The 15849-nt window shown below is 43.2% G+C and overlaps 1 protein-coding gene across 1 annotated transcript in view; it reads right to left on the bottom strand.

Moving 5' to 3' along the window:
- Window positions 1–15849, bottom strand: part of MARCHF5 (membrane associated ring-CH-type finger 5) — a 211247-nt gene that overhangs the window by 94086 nt on the left and 101312 nt on the right. The window contains exon 2 of the mRNA XM_063962041.1: window positions 4330–4532. Within this exon, the coding sequence (XP_063818111.1) occupies window positions 4330–4532 (203 nt within the window). The remainder of the gene's footprint in view (window positions 1–4329; window positions 4533–15849) is intronic.

Below are 15849 nucleotides of genomic sequence, written 5' to 3'. Positions count from 1 at the left end.
CATCAATCTTTTGTAAAGAGGGACACTGTCACGTAATTCCTTCCATAAGCTCAGCCACTCAGGTGTCGACTCCCTAGGGGGTGACATCTCCATTACAGGCAATTGCTCCGCCTCCACACCATTTTCCTCCTCATACATGTCGACACAATTGTACCGACACACAGCACACACACAGGGAATGCTCTGATAGATGACAGGACCCCACTAGCCCTTTGGGGAGACAGAGGGAGAGTATGCCAGCACACACCAGAGCGCTATATATATATACAGGGATAACCTTATAGAAGTGTTTTTCCCCTTATAGCTGCTGTTTTATTAATACTGCGCCTAATTAGTGCCCCCCTCTCTTTTTTAACCCCTTTCTGTAGTGTAGTAACTGCAGGGGAGAGCCAGGGAGCTTCCCTCCAACGGAGCTGTGAGAGAAAATGGCGCCAGTGTGCTGAGGAGATAGGCTCCGCCCCTTTTTCGTGGACTTTTCTCCCGCATTTTTATGGATTCTGGCAGGGGTTAAAATACATCCATATAGCCCTGGGGGTTATATGTGATGTATGTTTGCCAGCCAAGGTGTTTTTATTGCTGCTCAGGGCGCCCCCCCCCCAGCGCCCTGCACCCTCAGTGACTGCAGTGTGAGGTGTGTATGAGGAGCAATGGCGCACAGCTGCAGTGCTGTGCGCTACCTTGGTGAAGACTGATGTCTTCTGCCGCCGATTTTCCGGACCTCTTCTTGCTTCTGGCTCTGTAAGGGGGCCGGCGGCGCGGCTCTGGGACCGGACTCCGAGGCTGGGCCTGTGTTCGGTCCCTCTGGAGCTAATGGTGTCCAGTAGCCAAGAAGCCCACGCTGGCTGCAAGCAGGCAGGTTCACTTCTTCTCCCCTTAGTCCCTCGATGCAGTGAGCCTGTTGCCAGCAGGTCTCACTGAAAATAAAAAACCTAAAACTAAACTTTCACTAAGAAGCTCAGGAGAGCCCCTAGTGTGCACCCTTCTCGGCCGGGCACAAAAATCTAACTGAGGCTTGGAGGAGGGTCATAGGGGGAGGAGCCAGTGCACACCAGGTAGTCCTAAAGCTTTACTTTTGTGCCCAGTCTCCTGCGGAGCCGCTATTCCCCATGGTCCTTACGGAGTTCCCAGCATCCACTAGGACGTCAGAGAAAAAAAGAAAAAGAAAAAAAAAAAAAAATAGATAGATAGATAGATAGATATATATATATATATATATATATCTATCTATCAATATATATACATACACACACACACACACACACACACACACACGTGCAAGGTAATAACAGCTTGATTTTTTTTTTTACCCAGGAAATACAGTTGATGCCGACAGGGCATCCCCAAACAACTGTATCTCCGCTATCGTGTTTACTGTTTTAAGCACACAAATACCAAATTGCTAATACTTAATTTCCCGAATCAAGTACCGCCATGCGCCGGCGAAGCCGACAATTATCCCCACAGCAGCTTATGACAAAGCCCTCACACCTGCCGACATATGCCGACTAACCAATAGTGGGTACACACAAGGAAACAGTGAATTTATGTAATATAAGAGTGATTATGCGTCCATTATCAACCATAAAGCTATATGACACCCATATAGCTTTAAAAACACTGTGCCCCCCCTCCATCTTACTATCCAGCAAGTCCTGGCGGGGATCTGAAGAAATGGCGCTGACTCCTCTGTGAGGGCTAAGCTCCGCCCCTTCCCGGCGCGCTTAAGCCCACTCAAATTATATAAATATATAAATCTAAATTGAGCTGGGGAACCTATATACAGGGATTAACCCCCTGTATATCTCCCTTTATGTTTAAACAAAGCCCAGGGCGCCCCGCACCCACGGAAGCCGTAGGTGTGTGGGAGCCATGGAACGCAGCGGGGGCGAAAACACCCGGTGTCCGGGTATGTTCCCCCGCCCGGGATCATTCAATAATTGCTGCCCAGGGCGCTCCCCCCCAGCGCCCTGCACGCCGATGGTGTGCGAGAGCAGGGAGCGCAGCGCTACCGCTGCTGCTCCCTCCCGTTCGCGGCGCACTGGCTGGGCGGGCACCTAAGTATGTCCCCCCGCAGTGATCTACATAGTATACCACTTATATCACCCATATATATACTGCCCAGGGCGCTCCCCCCCCCCAGCACCCTGCAGGCCGATGGTGTGTGTGTGTGGGAGCCGGGAGCGCAGCGCTACCGCTGCTGCTCCCTCCCTTCCGCGGAACACTGGCGGGGTGAACATACCCGGTGTTCGGGCACCGAAGTATGTCCCCCCGCCAGTGATCTTATTATATATCCATATGCTGCCCAGGGCGCTCCCCCCCCCCCAGCGCCCTGCAGGCCGATGGCGTGTGTGGGAGCAGGGAGCGCAGCGCTACCGCTGTTGCTCCCCCCTGCGGCACACTGGCGGGGTGAACATACCCGGTGCCCGGGCACCTAAATATTTTCCCCAGCCAGCATTTTAGACCCTCAGCAACATGCCCCCAGGGCGCTCCCCCCCAGCGCCCTGCACCCTGCCATAGACGTTGGTGTGTGGGAGCATGGAGCGCAGCACTATCGCTGCTCTTACCTCCGTTACTGAAGACTTCTGCCGTCACTGAAGTCTTCTGTTCTTCCAATACTCACCCGGCTTCTTTCTTCAGGCTTCTGTGAGGGGGGTGACGGCGCGGCTCCGGGAACAAGCAGCTAGGCGCACCAAGTGATCGAACCCTCTGGAGCTAATGGTGTCCAGTAGCCGAGAAGCAGAGCCTTTGAACTAAGAAGAAGTAGGTCTGACTTCTCTCCCCTCAGTCCCACGATGCAGGGAGCCTGTAGCCAGCAGGTCTGCCTGAAAATAAAAAACCTAACATAAAGTCTTTCAGAGAAACTCAGTAGAGCTCCCCTAGTGTGTGACCCATCACTCCTGGGCACAAAGTCTAACGGAAGTCTGGAGGAGGGGCATAGAGGGAGGAGCCAGTTCACACCCAGTTTAAGTCTTTATAGTGTGCAACAAGCACAAAGGAAGAGAAAAATTGCCTTGAAATGGTGCACAATATTTTATACATAAAATTTAACTTTTAATAGTAATATTAAAAAGAACTTGCGAAATATTAAAATAAAGACACACAAATGAAAGGATAGAAAAAGAAAATGTTTTTTTTAAAAAGTGTATACCCCCATGGTCCTTTTGGAGTCCCCAGCATCCTCTAGGACGTATGAGAAACATACTGTAACAATGACGACTAACAAATGCCAACATATTGCACCCTCTGGTGTTTATCAGATGTTCTGCACATTGCTAATGGCGTATGTTCATCGTCTGAATTCACCACTGTGTTGGGATTTGGATGAGTATAGGTAAATCTGAAAACAAATGCTGATGGGGAGCCAGACTTAAAAGAAAATCATATTAAAAAAAACGTCAACGTAGTAAATTATTTTTCCTCCTGCCATCACGCCCATACTCCGACAAAACGCCCACTTATTTAAAAATGTAGTAACAAAGCACAGATAAAAGCAAATACATTTAAGACAAAATAAAAATGTACGTTTCTAACTTTTTAAAGTGATGAGCGGGACCCCAGAAGGTATCTCTGATTTTGCACTCTGATAATGGTCAGAGGCAGTAATTTGATTCACCCCTAACTGGTACTACACTAGTGTCAGGACTGTGATCTTGCAGATTCCCAAGACCTGATGTAGTAAGGGCTGAGCGGATTATACTACTCACACTAAATATTCTCTCTGTCCATTGTACCGTACACCTATCTTTACTAGAATACACATGATAAACAAAGGAGCCACAGCCTAGTGATTGCCAAATGGCACCTAATATGCATATAGACTTCAGATGTAATTCTGGGATTTTGGGAAGCACCTAGCTATTACAGAAATGCCAATTTTCTGACAAAACCAGATACAATATGGTATTATTTTTTCTCTGAATACACCTTTTCTTAGGCGGCTGTCTGCTTATCCCTTCATAACCCTCCTGTGTTCTATGCTAGATTCAGAGGTCCAAGTAATCAATATGCAGCCACATACAAAAAGGCCCTGTTTATGAATCCTTGTTCAGTTAATTGTGTTTCCTGGTTATAGGATGTCCTCAGAGATATATATTCTAACGAACACCACCAAACTAACATTCTATTGATTTGTGTGGGGCAGACTTATACATCAAAAGAAAAACATAACTGCGCAAAGGAATATGCTGCGCTATATATATAACTGTTAATAAATAACTGACAATATGTCCTAATATATCTTTATCTCTACAAGCGATGTTTAAACAAATATAAAATGTAGCACAGCTGCGATGAATGGTATTGGAAGCGGCTTGTACTGTGTACACTCACCAAGGTTTGGGAATTCTATCAAATACTCTGCATTGCACTGAGGACATGCGACTCTGGCTGTGCTGTTTCCCCTCTGTTTCTCGTCTACCCACCGCTGGAGACATGACTGATGCACCCATTTGGTAGACCCTCTGCACCGGCATGGCCTCACCCATTCTGCTGTCCGGTCATCTTCATCTGTGGCAAAACATACCCAGCAACTCCTAGTGTTTGGAGAGATGTTAATAGATGTTAATGTTAAGAGTGGTACATTTGCTAACATTTATCAAAGAGGCTTTGTTATCATTAAACTTAAAAAAACCAGGAAACTGAACTTATACATTTGTTTGTTTCATGTGAGGCAAGCAGTATAGTAACGATCACAATTTTTTTTTGGAATGAAGAAAAAATATATTTGTGTTATTCTTTTGAAATTTGGTAATGTGTCAGAGGAGGCCAAGCACTGACAAAAAGACTCATTCTGGTGTCCAACAAAAACAGCAAAGTTAATCTTTGCGGTTACAAACATAAAAAATCAATCATGGGTGCCGTAAGCTGCCCGATGGTGGGAGAGGGATCCGATGCTGCGTCTTAGGAAGAAACTCCAATCACTACTGCAGCAGGAAGCGTCTGCTTGTAGTAGACACTTCCTGCTGCATTACCATTACCTTCCAAGGAAGCAGCAGTGATATCAACTCCAACCACATCTGAGTTAGGCCAACTGCCTTCCTGGACGGTTGCTATACAGATGCATTGATATGTACTATCTTATGGGCATTTTATGGGCGTGTAACAGGCATGTTGCAGCACTAGTTGCGAACTCAGATGCTTAATCGCGCACATTGGAGGCACACAGTGGAATGTGTCTAGCACTGTGCAAGTTTTCATGGTGCGACCAATGGTTGCGTCTAAAGACATATAAAGTGGGTTTCCAGCATCCCTATAATGCTCAAAGTGGGCATCTTAGATCTTGCACATTCAGAAGCACAGCCGTACACTAGAGAACGGCTTGTGCTGGTATTAACATAAATTGGTAAATGCAACAATGGCAAAAGATGCAAATATGAATGCACAAGTGTCCAACTCTGAACCAGGACCTAAAGCTCAATTTAAATATAAATATTTTTTTATAACTATGCTTCTCATCCTGTCCTCCTTCTGTAACATTTACAGCAAAACAGTCACAAAGTGACCACGTGCAATTTTGATAAGGTGTCACATCAAAATCGATGTCAGGTAATACCCAGCCCAAAACTACCAGCTGTACTGCAGTTAAACACAAGTTACTATGCACACACACAGGAACCTTGAAGAGGTGCAGTAACTTATTCTAGTACTGAAATGGAATTCGGAAGTACAGCCTATGGCTTATCAGCTTTCTATGCTACAGCTCTGGAATTTCTAATTGGCGTTGGTAGTTTATCTTCTCCCTTCAGGAGTTTAGCTGAAGTGATAAATGTCCAATACGTAATTTAAAATGATCCATTTCCGCGGCTGCACATTTGGATATGTGTGATCATCATTGCTTGGGGTTGCTGAATCAGCAAAAGAAAGTATCACTTCTCTGTAATATATAACTTACAAGTGCAACAGAGTCATAATAAGTACACTGCTCAAAAAAATAAAGGGAACACTAAAATAACACATCCTAGATCTGAATGAATTAAATATTCTTAATAAATACTTTGTTCTTTTGTTCTTTACATAGTTGAATGTGCTGACAACAAAATCACACAAAAATTATCAATGGAAATCAAATTTATTAACCCATGGAGGTCTGGATTTGGAGTCACCCTCAAAATTAAAGTGGAAAAACACACTACAGGCTGATCCAACTTTGATGTAACGTCCTTAAAACAAGTCAAAATGAGGCTCAGTAGTGTCTGTGGCCTCCACGTGTCTGTATGACCTCCCTACAACCCAGACAAGTGGCTCAGTAGTGCAGCTCATCCAGGATGGCACATCAATGCGAGCTGTGGCAAGAAGGTTTGCTGTGTCTGTCAGCGTAGTGTCCAGAGCATGGAGGCTCTACCAGGAGACAGGCCAGTACATCAGGAGACGTGGAGGAGGCTGTAGGAGGGCAACAACCCAGCAGCAGGACCGCTACCTCCGCCTTTGTGCAAGGAGGAACAGGAGGAGCACTGCCAGAGCCCTGCAAAATGACCTCCAGCAAGCCACAAATGTGCATGTGTCTACTCAAACGATCAGAAACAGACTCCATGAGGGTGGTATGAGGGCCCGACGTCCACAGGTGGGAGTTGTGCTTACAGCCCAACACCGTGCAGGACGTTTGGCATTTGCCAGAGAACACCAAGATTGGCAAATTCGCCACTGGCGCCCTGTGCTCTTCACAGATGAAAGAAGGTTCTCACTGAGCACATGTGACAGACGTGACAGAGTCTGGAGACGCCAAGGAGAACGTTCTGCTGCTTGCAACATCTTCCAGCATGACCGTATGGCAGTGGGTCAGTAATGGTGTGGAGTAGCATTTCTTTGGCGGGCCGCACAGCCCTCCATGTGCTCGCCAGAGGTAGCCTGACTGCCATTAGGTACCGAGATGAAATCCTCAGACCCCTTGTGAGACCATATGCTGGTGTGGTTGGCCCTGGGTTCCTCATAATGCAAGACAATGCTAGACCTCATGTGGCTGGAGTGTGTCAGCAGTTCCTGCAAGACGAAGGCATTGATGCTATGGACTGGCCCGCCCGTTCCCCAGACCTGAATCCAATTGAGCACATCTGGGACATCATGTCTCGCTCCATCCACCAACGCCACGTTGCACCACAGACTGTCGAGGAGTTGGCGGATGCTTTAGTCCAGGTCTGGGAGGAGATCCCTCAGGAGACCATCCGCCACCTCATCAGGAGCATGCCCAGGAATTGTAGGGAGGTCATACAAGCACGTGGAGGCCACACACACACTACTGAACCTCATTTTGACTTGTTTTAAGGACATTACATCAAAGTTGGATCAGCCTGTAGTGTGTTTTTCCACTTTAATTTTGAGGGTGACTCCAAATCCAGACCTCCACGCGTTAATAAATTTGATTTCCATTGATAATTTGTGTGATTTTTTTTGTCAGCACATTCAACTATGTAAAGAACAAAGTATTTAATAAGAATATTTCATTGTTCCCTTTATTTTTTTGAGCAGTTTATTATTAAGCGAAGGTGTAAAATAGTTTCAGCCAAACAAAATGTTTGTCATAAATGAAAAAGTCAAGGCCGACCTCCTTTTAAACCCCCAAAACAAAACAGAATCACATGATAACCCTTTGTATAATTAAAGCTTTAGCCTAGTAATGAATAATGAATTGAAATTCCCTTGTATTCGCTCATCAACCTCATCTCCTATTGTTGCACGGTGAGCTAAATAAAAACATGGTTTCAGCACAAGGAGCCCGATGCCTGCCAGATTTTCCATTTTCTTGCTCTGAATAAAACATGACCCAAGACCTAGGACTGAATCAGGTCAGTGTTCAAATAACAAGCTGATTTAGAAGAGTCTGGCTTGCAGAAACAGCGGCAGTATTGTTCTATCTCTGTGATGACTGCAGTAGACAAAAGCTTGGACGGATTTGGTAACACTTTGCTTTAGGAAATCAGCTATTTTTTAGTTTCTTTTAGTTGTTTATTTACGAGAAAGAAAAGATTCAATTATTCAACAGAACAGCACGGTAAGGAACCTACTAGGAAAATATAAACAGTGTTTTTTCATGGCGACTTCTCCCATGACACAATTGGCAACAACTCTTTTCCCAAGATCGTTAGAGGACGACATTATATAGTAAAGACAACCTTCCCATTATAATCTGCTGCCACTGCCTGGGCAATATGGACTTTCTATCCTGATGCAAGGACTAAACTGATCTCAGAGTAGGAGAGAACATTTGTTATTGGCCACTGTTAGGGTTCAATAGATCGAAAGTCAAAGGGTCGACAATGTCTAGGTTGATGCCAAATGGTCGGCATGCACTATATAGACACAAAAATGGTCGACATGTGAAAAGATTGACATGAGTTTTTATGAGGTTCTTTGTGTCAAATGTTCTCTTCCAGCACGTGGAACCCCAATTAGTGCACTGCGTCCCTTTGAACTAGGGTCAAGGTACCTCACTCCGCTACCACAGAGCTCGGCACAGGTTACTATTCCCAGTCATAGTCTATGTAGATGGTAAAGTATGAAAAAGTTTGAATAAAAAAAAAAACAACCAAAACCTTATGTTGACCTTTTCGCGTGTCAGCCATTATGTTGACCTTTTGACCATGTCGACAATTTGGAATCAACCTATTGCTTGTCGACCTTTTGACTGTCGACCTATCACCCGGTACCATTGCCACAGCAAGACCTAATTAATATACATATATGTTTATTTATAAAGGAATAAACCTCCGACACTGAAAGGTATATTTTAAAGTTTTATTTCAATGAACTACAAGAAGTGATTGTATGTACATTTTTGTTTTTATTAGTTTATTTAACATTAGACTAAATGGCAGTCTCCCATCACCTAACAGGTTCTGCTCAAGTCTGAAATTTCTAAGTTCAACAATAAAAATTTACCATCATCCCTTATTTATAAAATTGAGGTAAATAATCCAAATGAAATGAGTTGCCTTTACCTACAAAGCCCTCAACAAACCACCCCTTCATTCTACTCTGCCCTATTCTGCTACTTGACTCTTGTAACCACCTCTTACTCACTTCTACAAGAATTATACCTTGGTGGTATCCATTTATGGAATTACCTGGCACATGATCAGAATCTCCCACAGGCTTCAGATATTTAAACACTCTCTGAAAACCCATCTCTTTATTAGCGCTTAACCCATTCCAATCAAGGTATCTTCACGACTGTCCCAATCTATACTCTATGACACACTGACTCGCTTCCAATGTTAACTCTATCATGAGCAGGGCCCTCCATCACCACTGTTTTCATGCCTGGGATTACTTGGTCTGCCTTTAAGTCCCTGTTTTAGGTTTGTGCCGTTTACTCCACTATCTGGCAGTGTGAAGAACTGTGGATCCTTCCAAATTATTCATCACAATAATAAATACTGTCCCATAAGCATCACAGATAGTATGACATACACAGCTCTGTGGCCAGCATCAATGCCTCGCTCTCCCATGGCTGACACCTACAAATAAAGCCCTGTATCGAATCAAACATGATTTTGCACACCGGGAAGATATTAACAAGGATAAATGAGGACAATACCCCACTGTCACTATACATAGCTCTGTACCAGGAATGGCTGAGTTAAACCCTCAGGTTTTTTTATTATGCTGTGACTACATATAATAGGCTTTACAACAAGCCTATTATGAGGGGATCCCCCTGGTATTATTCCACATTCCTGTTACTTATCGTCTTCATTTGAGTGAGTTGAACCAACAGTAAATTCATAAATACACACACCCACCCCAGAGATACAGGAAGGGTGAACCAGATAAAAAAGTTACTAAATCTGCCTAGCATTAGCTATGACTCCACAAACTCCTCCCCTAACAATCCTATAGGACATGAGAAAACCACAACTACAGTACTAACAACTACAACACTTTAAAGAGGCAATACACAGAGAAACACCTCATGGTTTAATCTCTATGTTTATTTCAATTTAAAACCATCAGTCCTATTGAGATGTCTGAAGTGTACTTTGTATGTTTTAATATGTTTAGTTTATCTGCATATATTCAGATGTAATAGGAATAATAAGCAATAAAAAATGGTTTATTGAAAGATGTTAAATAAATCATATCAAAGCCTAACTACTTTGAATTGTTAATTTCAGAAAACATCAAAACATAGTTGATGATGTTTCTAATACAAAGCAATGTTACACAGTACAGGTTGAGTATCCCATATCCAAATATTCCGAAATACGAAATATTCCAAAATACGGACTTTGAGTGAGATAGTGAAACCTTTGTTTTTTGATGGCTCAATGTACACAAACTTTGTTTAATACACAAAGTTATTAAAAATATTGTATTAAATGACCTTCAGGCTGTGTATATAAGGTGTATATGAAACATAAATGAATTTTGTGAATGTACACACACTTTGTTTAATGCACAAAGTTATAAAAAATATTGTATAAAATGACCTTCAGGCTGTGTGTATAAGATGTATATGAAACATAAATGCATTCTGTGCTTAGACTTGGGTCCCATCGCCATGATATCTCATTATGGTATGCAATTATTCCAAAATACGGAAAAATCCGATATCCAAAATACTTCTGGTCCCAAGCATTTTGGATAAGGGATACTCAACCTGTATTACTATAATATGCAGGATTCAGTTATATATCCATGAAAAAATAAATGCAAAAAACCTGGTTTAAATACCTACCCCAATTATAAAAAAACGAAAAAACTTTTTGTCGACCCTACAACATCATACCCACCAACCAGATGACATATCAGCCATACGCCTCTTCCTCCTACCCATTCTCACCTAAATGATAAAGCAGCCCTGCAAGGTTATAGATCTTTGGCCAATGAAATCACAAGTGGTACTGCTGGTGAGATGTCACCTTGATAGTCCATGTGCTCTGCATCGGTGCAAAGGGCAGACAGCAGACAAATGATGTGACTACCCAATAGCCATCCTGTTAGTGGCGGACACTTGGATCCGTGGCTTCAGAATATCTTCTGATCTTTTATTTACACCTATTAAATTAGTTTGTAAAAACTTTAATAGAATTATTTACCCTAGCTGGAGACAAAACCATGCACCCAACTAGATTACTATTCGGGTGTGGTATGGAAGGTAGATAGTAACTAGGTCGACCACCACTGGTCGACAGGGCCTCTAGGTCGACATGTTCTAGGTCGACAGGTCAAAAAGTCAACTTGAGTTTTTATTATTTTTTGTGTCGTTTTCTTTGTAGAGTGACCGGGAATCCCAATTAGTGCACCGTGTCCCCTCGTAGTCCACGTGGATTGTTAAGTATAAAAAGGTTCAAAAAGAAAAAAAAGTGAAAAACTCATGTCGACCTTTTGACCTACAACATGTCGACCAATAGTGGTCAACCTAGATAGTGGTCGACCTAGAGACCGGTTCCCTACTATTCAAACCAGAGACAACCCATAAACAACCAATGCAGGAAATTGTTTGGGGTTTAATTTGTTAATTGCTAGCCGGAAAGGTCCCTGACACAGAGAATAGTTATTTTCTCATCATATTAGCTCTAGTATGAATCTAAGATGCCATTGGCTACAAGAACAATTCTCTAAACGGCCATAGTATCACTGCAATAAGGTTTCCTTGCCTTTACAAAGCCAAATCATTTTAAAATGATCTGAAAGATGTATATTTACTCAACGTGCCACCTACATCCAATGGAAGAATCCATGGACTCAGTAAATGCAGTTCCAATCTACCAGAAAAGATGAAAGGAAGTATTTAATGCACTAAGGAATTCACTTCTATAAAGTTTAAAATTCTTAATGTCAGACAGTTCAAAGACTGGAGACAGGAACGCACCAAACTCTAACTCACTTTAAACTGTAGAGATGGCATCAGTGAGTCGGATATTTCTTTTGAAGATCACTGCATTTCCAACGTTTGCAGAAAATTAAAATTATGTTGATTAAGCAAAAGATATTCACTTGTTTAAAGTGAAATTTAAATAGTTTCAGATTAAATGGCTAATGAAGGATAAAATCAGCATATGTGTATATTAATTAAATGCTATTCTGTCTCAGCACAGTGAAAGGGAATCTAGTTGTATGCATACTTAATTAGGAATTAAAACTTGCATCAGCATCTGCTTAAACTGATTATGTAATTTCAGTAAAAGAAAGGAAAATGACTAAAGAGAATAAGGCCCCTTTAACTCTTGTATTAAAACGCTGCCCCAAAAGTATGCAACTGCATGTGAAAATTATTACCATTATCCTTTATTTATATGGCACCATAAGGGTTCTGCAGCACCTTACAAAGATCACTGCACCTTACAAAGTATATAAACAAATTAAACAAGAAAGACTTACAGTACAAAATAATACAGGATAAGGACATGGTTTATCATTACTACTGCATCAGTGATCGTACCACTGAAATATACAGCAGGATGCAGCAAACCAAAATGTGCCGTTGTAGGAATCCGCTTACAAAGAACTAAAGATCAAATAAGGTTGAGATCACCTAAAGGTTAAAAAAGGGCAGACTAGATTGGCCAGTACACACTGGAGAGATGTGTGCTGAGCGATCTGTCACAGACCGTTCAGCACACATCTCTCCCCCCGCTCAGCACAGCGCAATGTTGTGACATCGCTGATTTCACCCAGCGGGAGAAATGAGCGATGTGCTAGATTGTGCCAATCTAGGCCAATCTAGCGCTGGGGATAGCTATCGCTGGGGGGCATGCACACAAGAGATCCGTGCTTAACTTCTAAGCAATCTAGTCAGATTGCTTAGATTTTAAGCACGGATCTCTCCGTGTGTAACCCCCTTAAGGGAGAACAAGCACGAGGGAAGAGGCCCTGCTCGTAAAAGCTTACATTCTAAAGGGGAGGGGCAGACAGGCAGGTATGACAAAAAATAAAACACATCCTACATTGCAGCCATCATCCTTGGTGTTCATACTTTCATCTGCATGTAGTTGTGAAATGTATTTTTTTTTTTTAAATGTCCATCTAACTATGCGATGGTATGGGTCGTTGGTTCGACACAATTTAGGTCAACAGTTATTAGGTCGACCACTGTTGGTCGACATGGTCCCTAGGTCGCCATGGTAATTAGGTTGACATGTACTAGTTCGACAGGTCAAAAGATCGACATGAGTTTTTTTGTTTTTTTTACTGCTTATGGTGTTGTTTTCTCCGTACAGTGACCGGAAACCCAAATTAATGTACCGTGTCCCCTCGCATGGCTCGCTTCGCTCAGCATGCTTCGGTCAAGGTGCCTCGCTGCGCTCGGCACAGGTTACCGTTGCCAATTGTAGTCCACGTGGATCGTTAAGTATAAAAAAGTCCAACATTTTTTTTTAAAAGTGAAAAACTCATGTCAACCTTTTGAACTGTCGACCTAGTGACCCTGTCGACCTAATGCATGTTGAATTGAAGGGTTCAGTAGAAAAGAGGCACATGCCACAAAATTACTTTTTTATAATATAATTAAATATGTAATTAAATATAATACCAGGCATTTCTATTTTGCTGCTGGTGAGAAATAGGCACATGTCACTACTGTATGTTAATAGTTAGTGGGACGATAGGTGGCAGTAGCTACTTGATGTCAGGTAAAATTCAATATCCATCTAGATGTGGCATGTGCCTCTTTTCCACTGAGACCATCAATTGTTAATTGGCTTTTCACACATTGATATTTATTTAGTCTAACATCACTGAGATCAAAAACAGGATTTTAATACCTACCTGTAAATCCTTTTCTCCTAGTCCATAGAGGATGCTGTGGTCCACTTCAGTACCATGGGGTATAGACTGTTCCGCAAGAGCCGTGGGCACTTTAAGACTTTTCTAGAGTGTGAACTGGCTCCTCCCTCTATGCCCCTCCTCCAGACCTCAGTATAGGAACTGTGCCCAGGGAGACAGCCATTTCAAGGAAAGGATTTACTTTAAAGTTAACGGTGAGATTTACACCAGCTCACACTTCAACCATGCCGCACAACATGGTATTCAACAAAACACATGCCAACAGCATGAACATTACATCAAACGTGCTGAAAACATTTTCAACAAAATAATAACTGCAGGTAAAGTACGCACTGGGTTGGGTGCCCAGCATCCTCTACGGACTAGGAGAAAAGGATTTACCGGTAGGTATTAAAATCCTGTTTTCTCATACGTCCTAGAGGATGCTGGGGTCCACTTCAGTACCATGGGGTTATACCAAAGCTCCAGTACGGGCGGGAGAATGCGGATGACCCTGCAGCACCAATTGACCAACCTGTAGGTCCTCATCGGCCAAGGTGTCAAAATTGTAAACTTAGCAAACATGTTTGCCCTTGACCAAGTAGCTGCTCGGCAAAGTTGTAATGCCGAGACCCCCCAGGCAGCCGCCCAGGACAAGCCCACCTTTCTAGTAGAATGGGCAGTCACCGAATTCGGTAACGGCAATCCTGCCGCGGAATGAGCGTGCTGAATCGTACCTCTGATCCAGCGCGCAATAGTCTGCTTAGAAGCAGGACACCCAATCTTGTTGGGAGCATACAGGACAAACAGAGCCTCTGTTTTCCTTATCTGAGCCGTTCTAGCGACATAGATTCTCAAAACCCCAACCACAGCTAGGGACTTTGAAGCAGCGATGGTGTCAGTAGCCACTGGCACCACAATAGGCTGGTTTATATGGAAAGAAAAAAACACCTTTGGAAGAAATTGTTAACGAGTTCGTAACTCAGCTCTATCTTCATGGAGAACGAAGTAAGGCTCTTGTGAGACAAGGCCTCTAACTCGGACACCCTTCTTGCGGATGCCAAGGCCAACAGCATGACCACTTTCAAAGTGAGAAATTTCAACTCAATCTCCTGGAGAGGTTCAAACCAATCCGATTGAAGGAATCGCAACACCACGTGAAGATCCCATAGTGCCACAGGAGGCACAAATGGAGGTTGGATGTGTAGCACCCCCTTCACGAATGTCTGAACTTATGGAAGGGAGGCCAATTGTTTCTGAAAGAAAACTGACAAGGCCGAAATCTGGACCTTGATTGAACCCAATCGTAGGCCCGCATCCACACTCGCCTGGAGAAAACGTCCAAAACTGAAACTTTTCCATTGGAGTCTTCATGGTTTCACACCAAGACACATTTTCTCCAAATACGGTGTAAGGTTTAGACGTTACTACCTTCCTGGCCTGAATAAGAGTGGGAATTACTTCTTTTGGAATTCGGCTAGGATTCGGCGCTCAACAGCCATGCCGTCAAACGTAGCCGCGGTAAGTCTTGACACACGCACGGCCCCTGCTACAGCAGGTCCTCGCGGAGAGGAAAAGGCAGAGGATATTCTATGAGCAACTTCTGAAGATCTGGATACCAAGCCCTCCTTGGCCAGTCTGGGACAATGAGGATCGCTCGACTCCTGTTCTTCTTATGATTTTGAGAACTTTCGTAATGAGTGGAAGTGGAGGGAAGACATATACCGACCGAAACACCCACTGGGTCACTAGTGCATCCACTGCTATTGCTTGATGGTCTCTTGACCTGGAACAAAATGTCTGAAGCTTCTTGTTGCGACGATACGCCATCATGTCTATTTGAGGAATTCCCCAAAGACCTGTCAACTCTGCCGATTTTCGCCCGCGGTTCTGGCGAATCCGTTTTTCATTGAATATGGTGAATTCCGGCAGCCACCTTCCGGAATTCACCTGTCGAATTAAGTCGAATTAAAAAACGGCGAAAAATTGCCGCGATTCGCTGTGAATTGCATATACCCCTATGTCTTACAGTTATAGATGAATATCCTGTGGATAATAATAAGATTTTCTTTCATTAATAAAGTATTAAACAAGGATACTTGCAGAGTTTTATTTCAATGAAAGTTGATAACGTTTGTGCTCTCATATTTT

This window comes from Pseudophryne corroboree, chromosome 3 (genome assembly GCF_028390025.1).
Source record: "Pseudophryne corroboree isolate aPseCor3 chromosome 3, aPseCor3.hap2, whole genome shotgun sequence".
Classification (NCBI taxonomy): domain Eukaryota; kingdom Metazoa; phylum Chordata; class Amphibia; order Anura; family Myobatrachidae; genus Pseudophryne; species Pseudophryne corroboree.
Note: the sequence above shows the minus strand (reverse complement) of the source record. Positions and strands in the feature narration are given on the sequence as shown.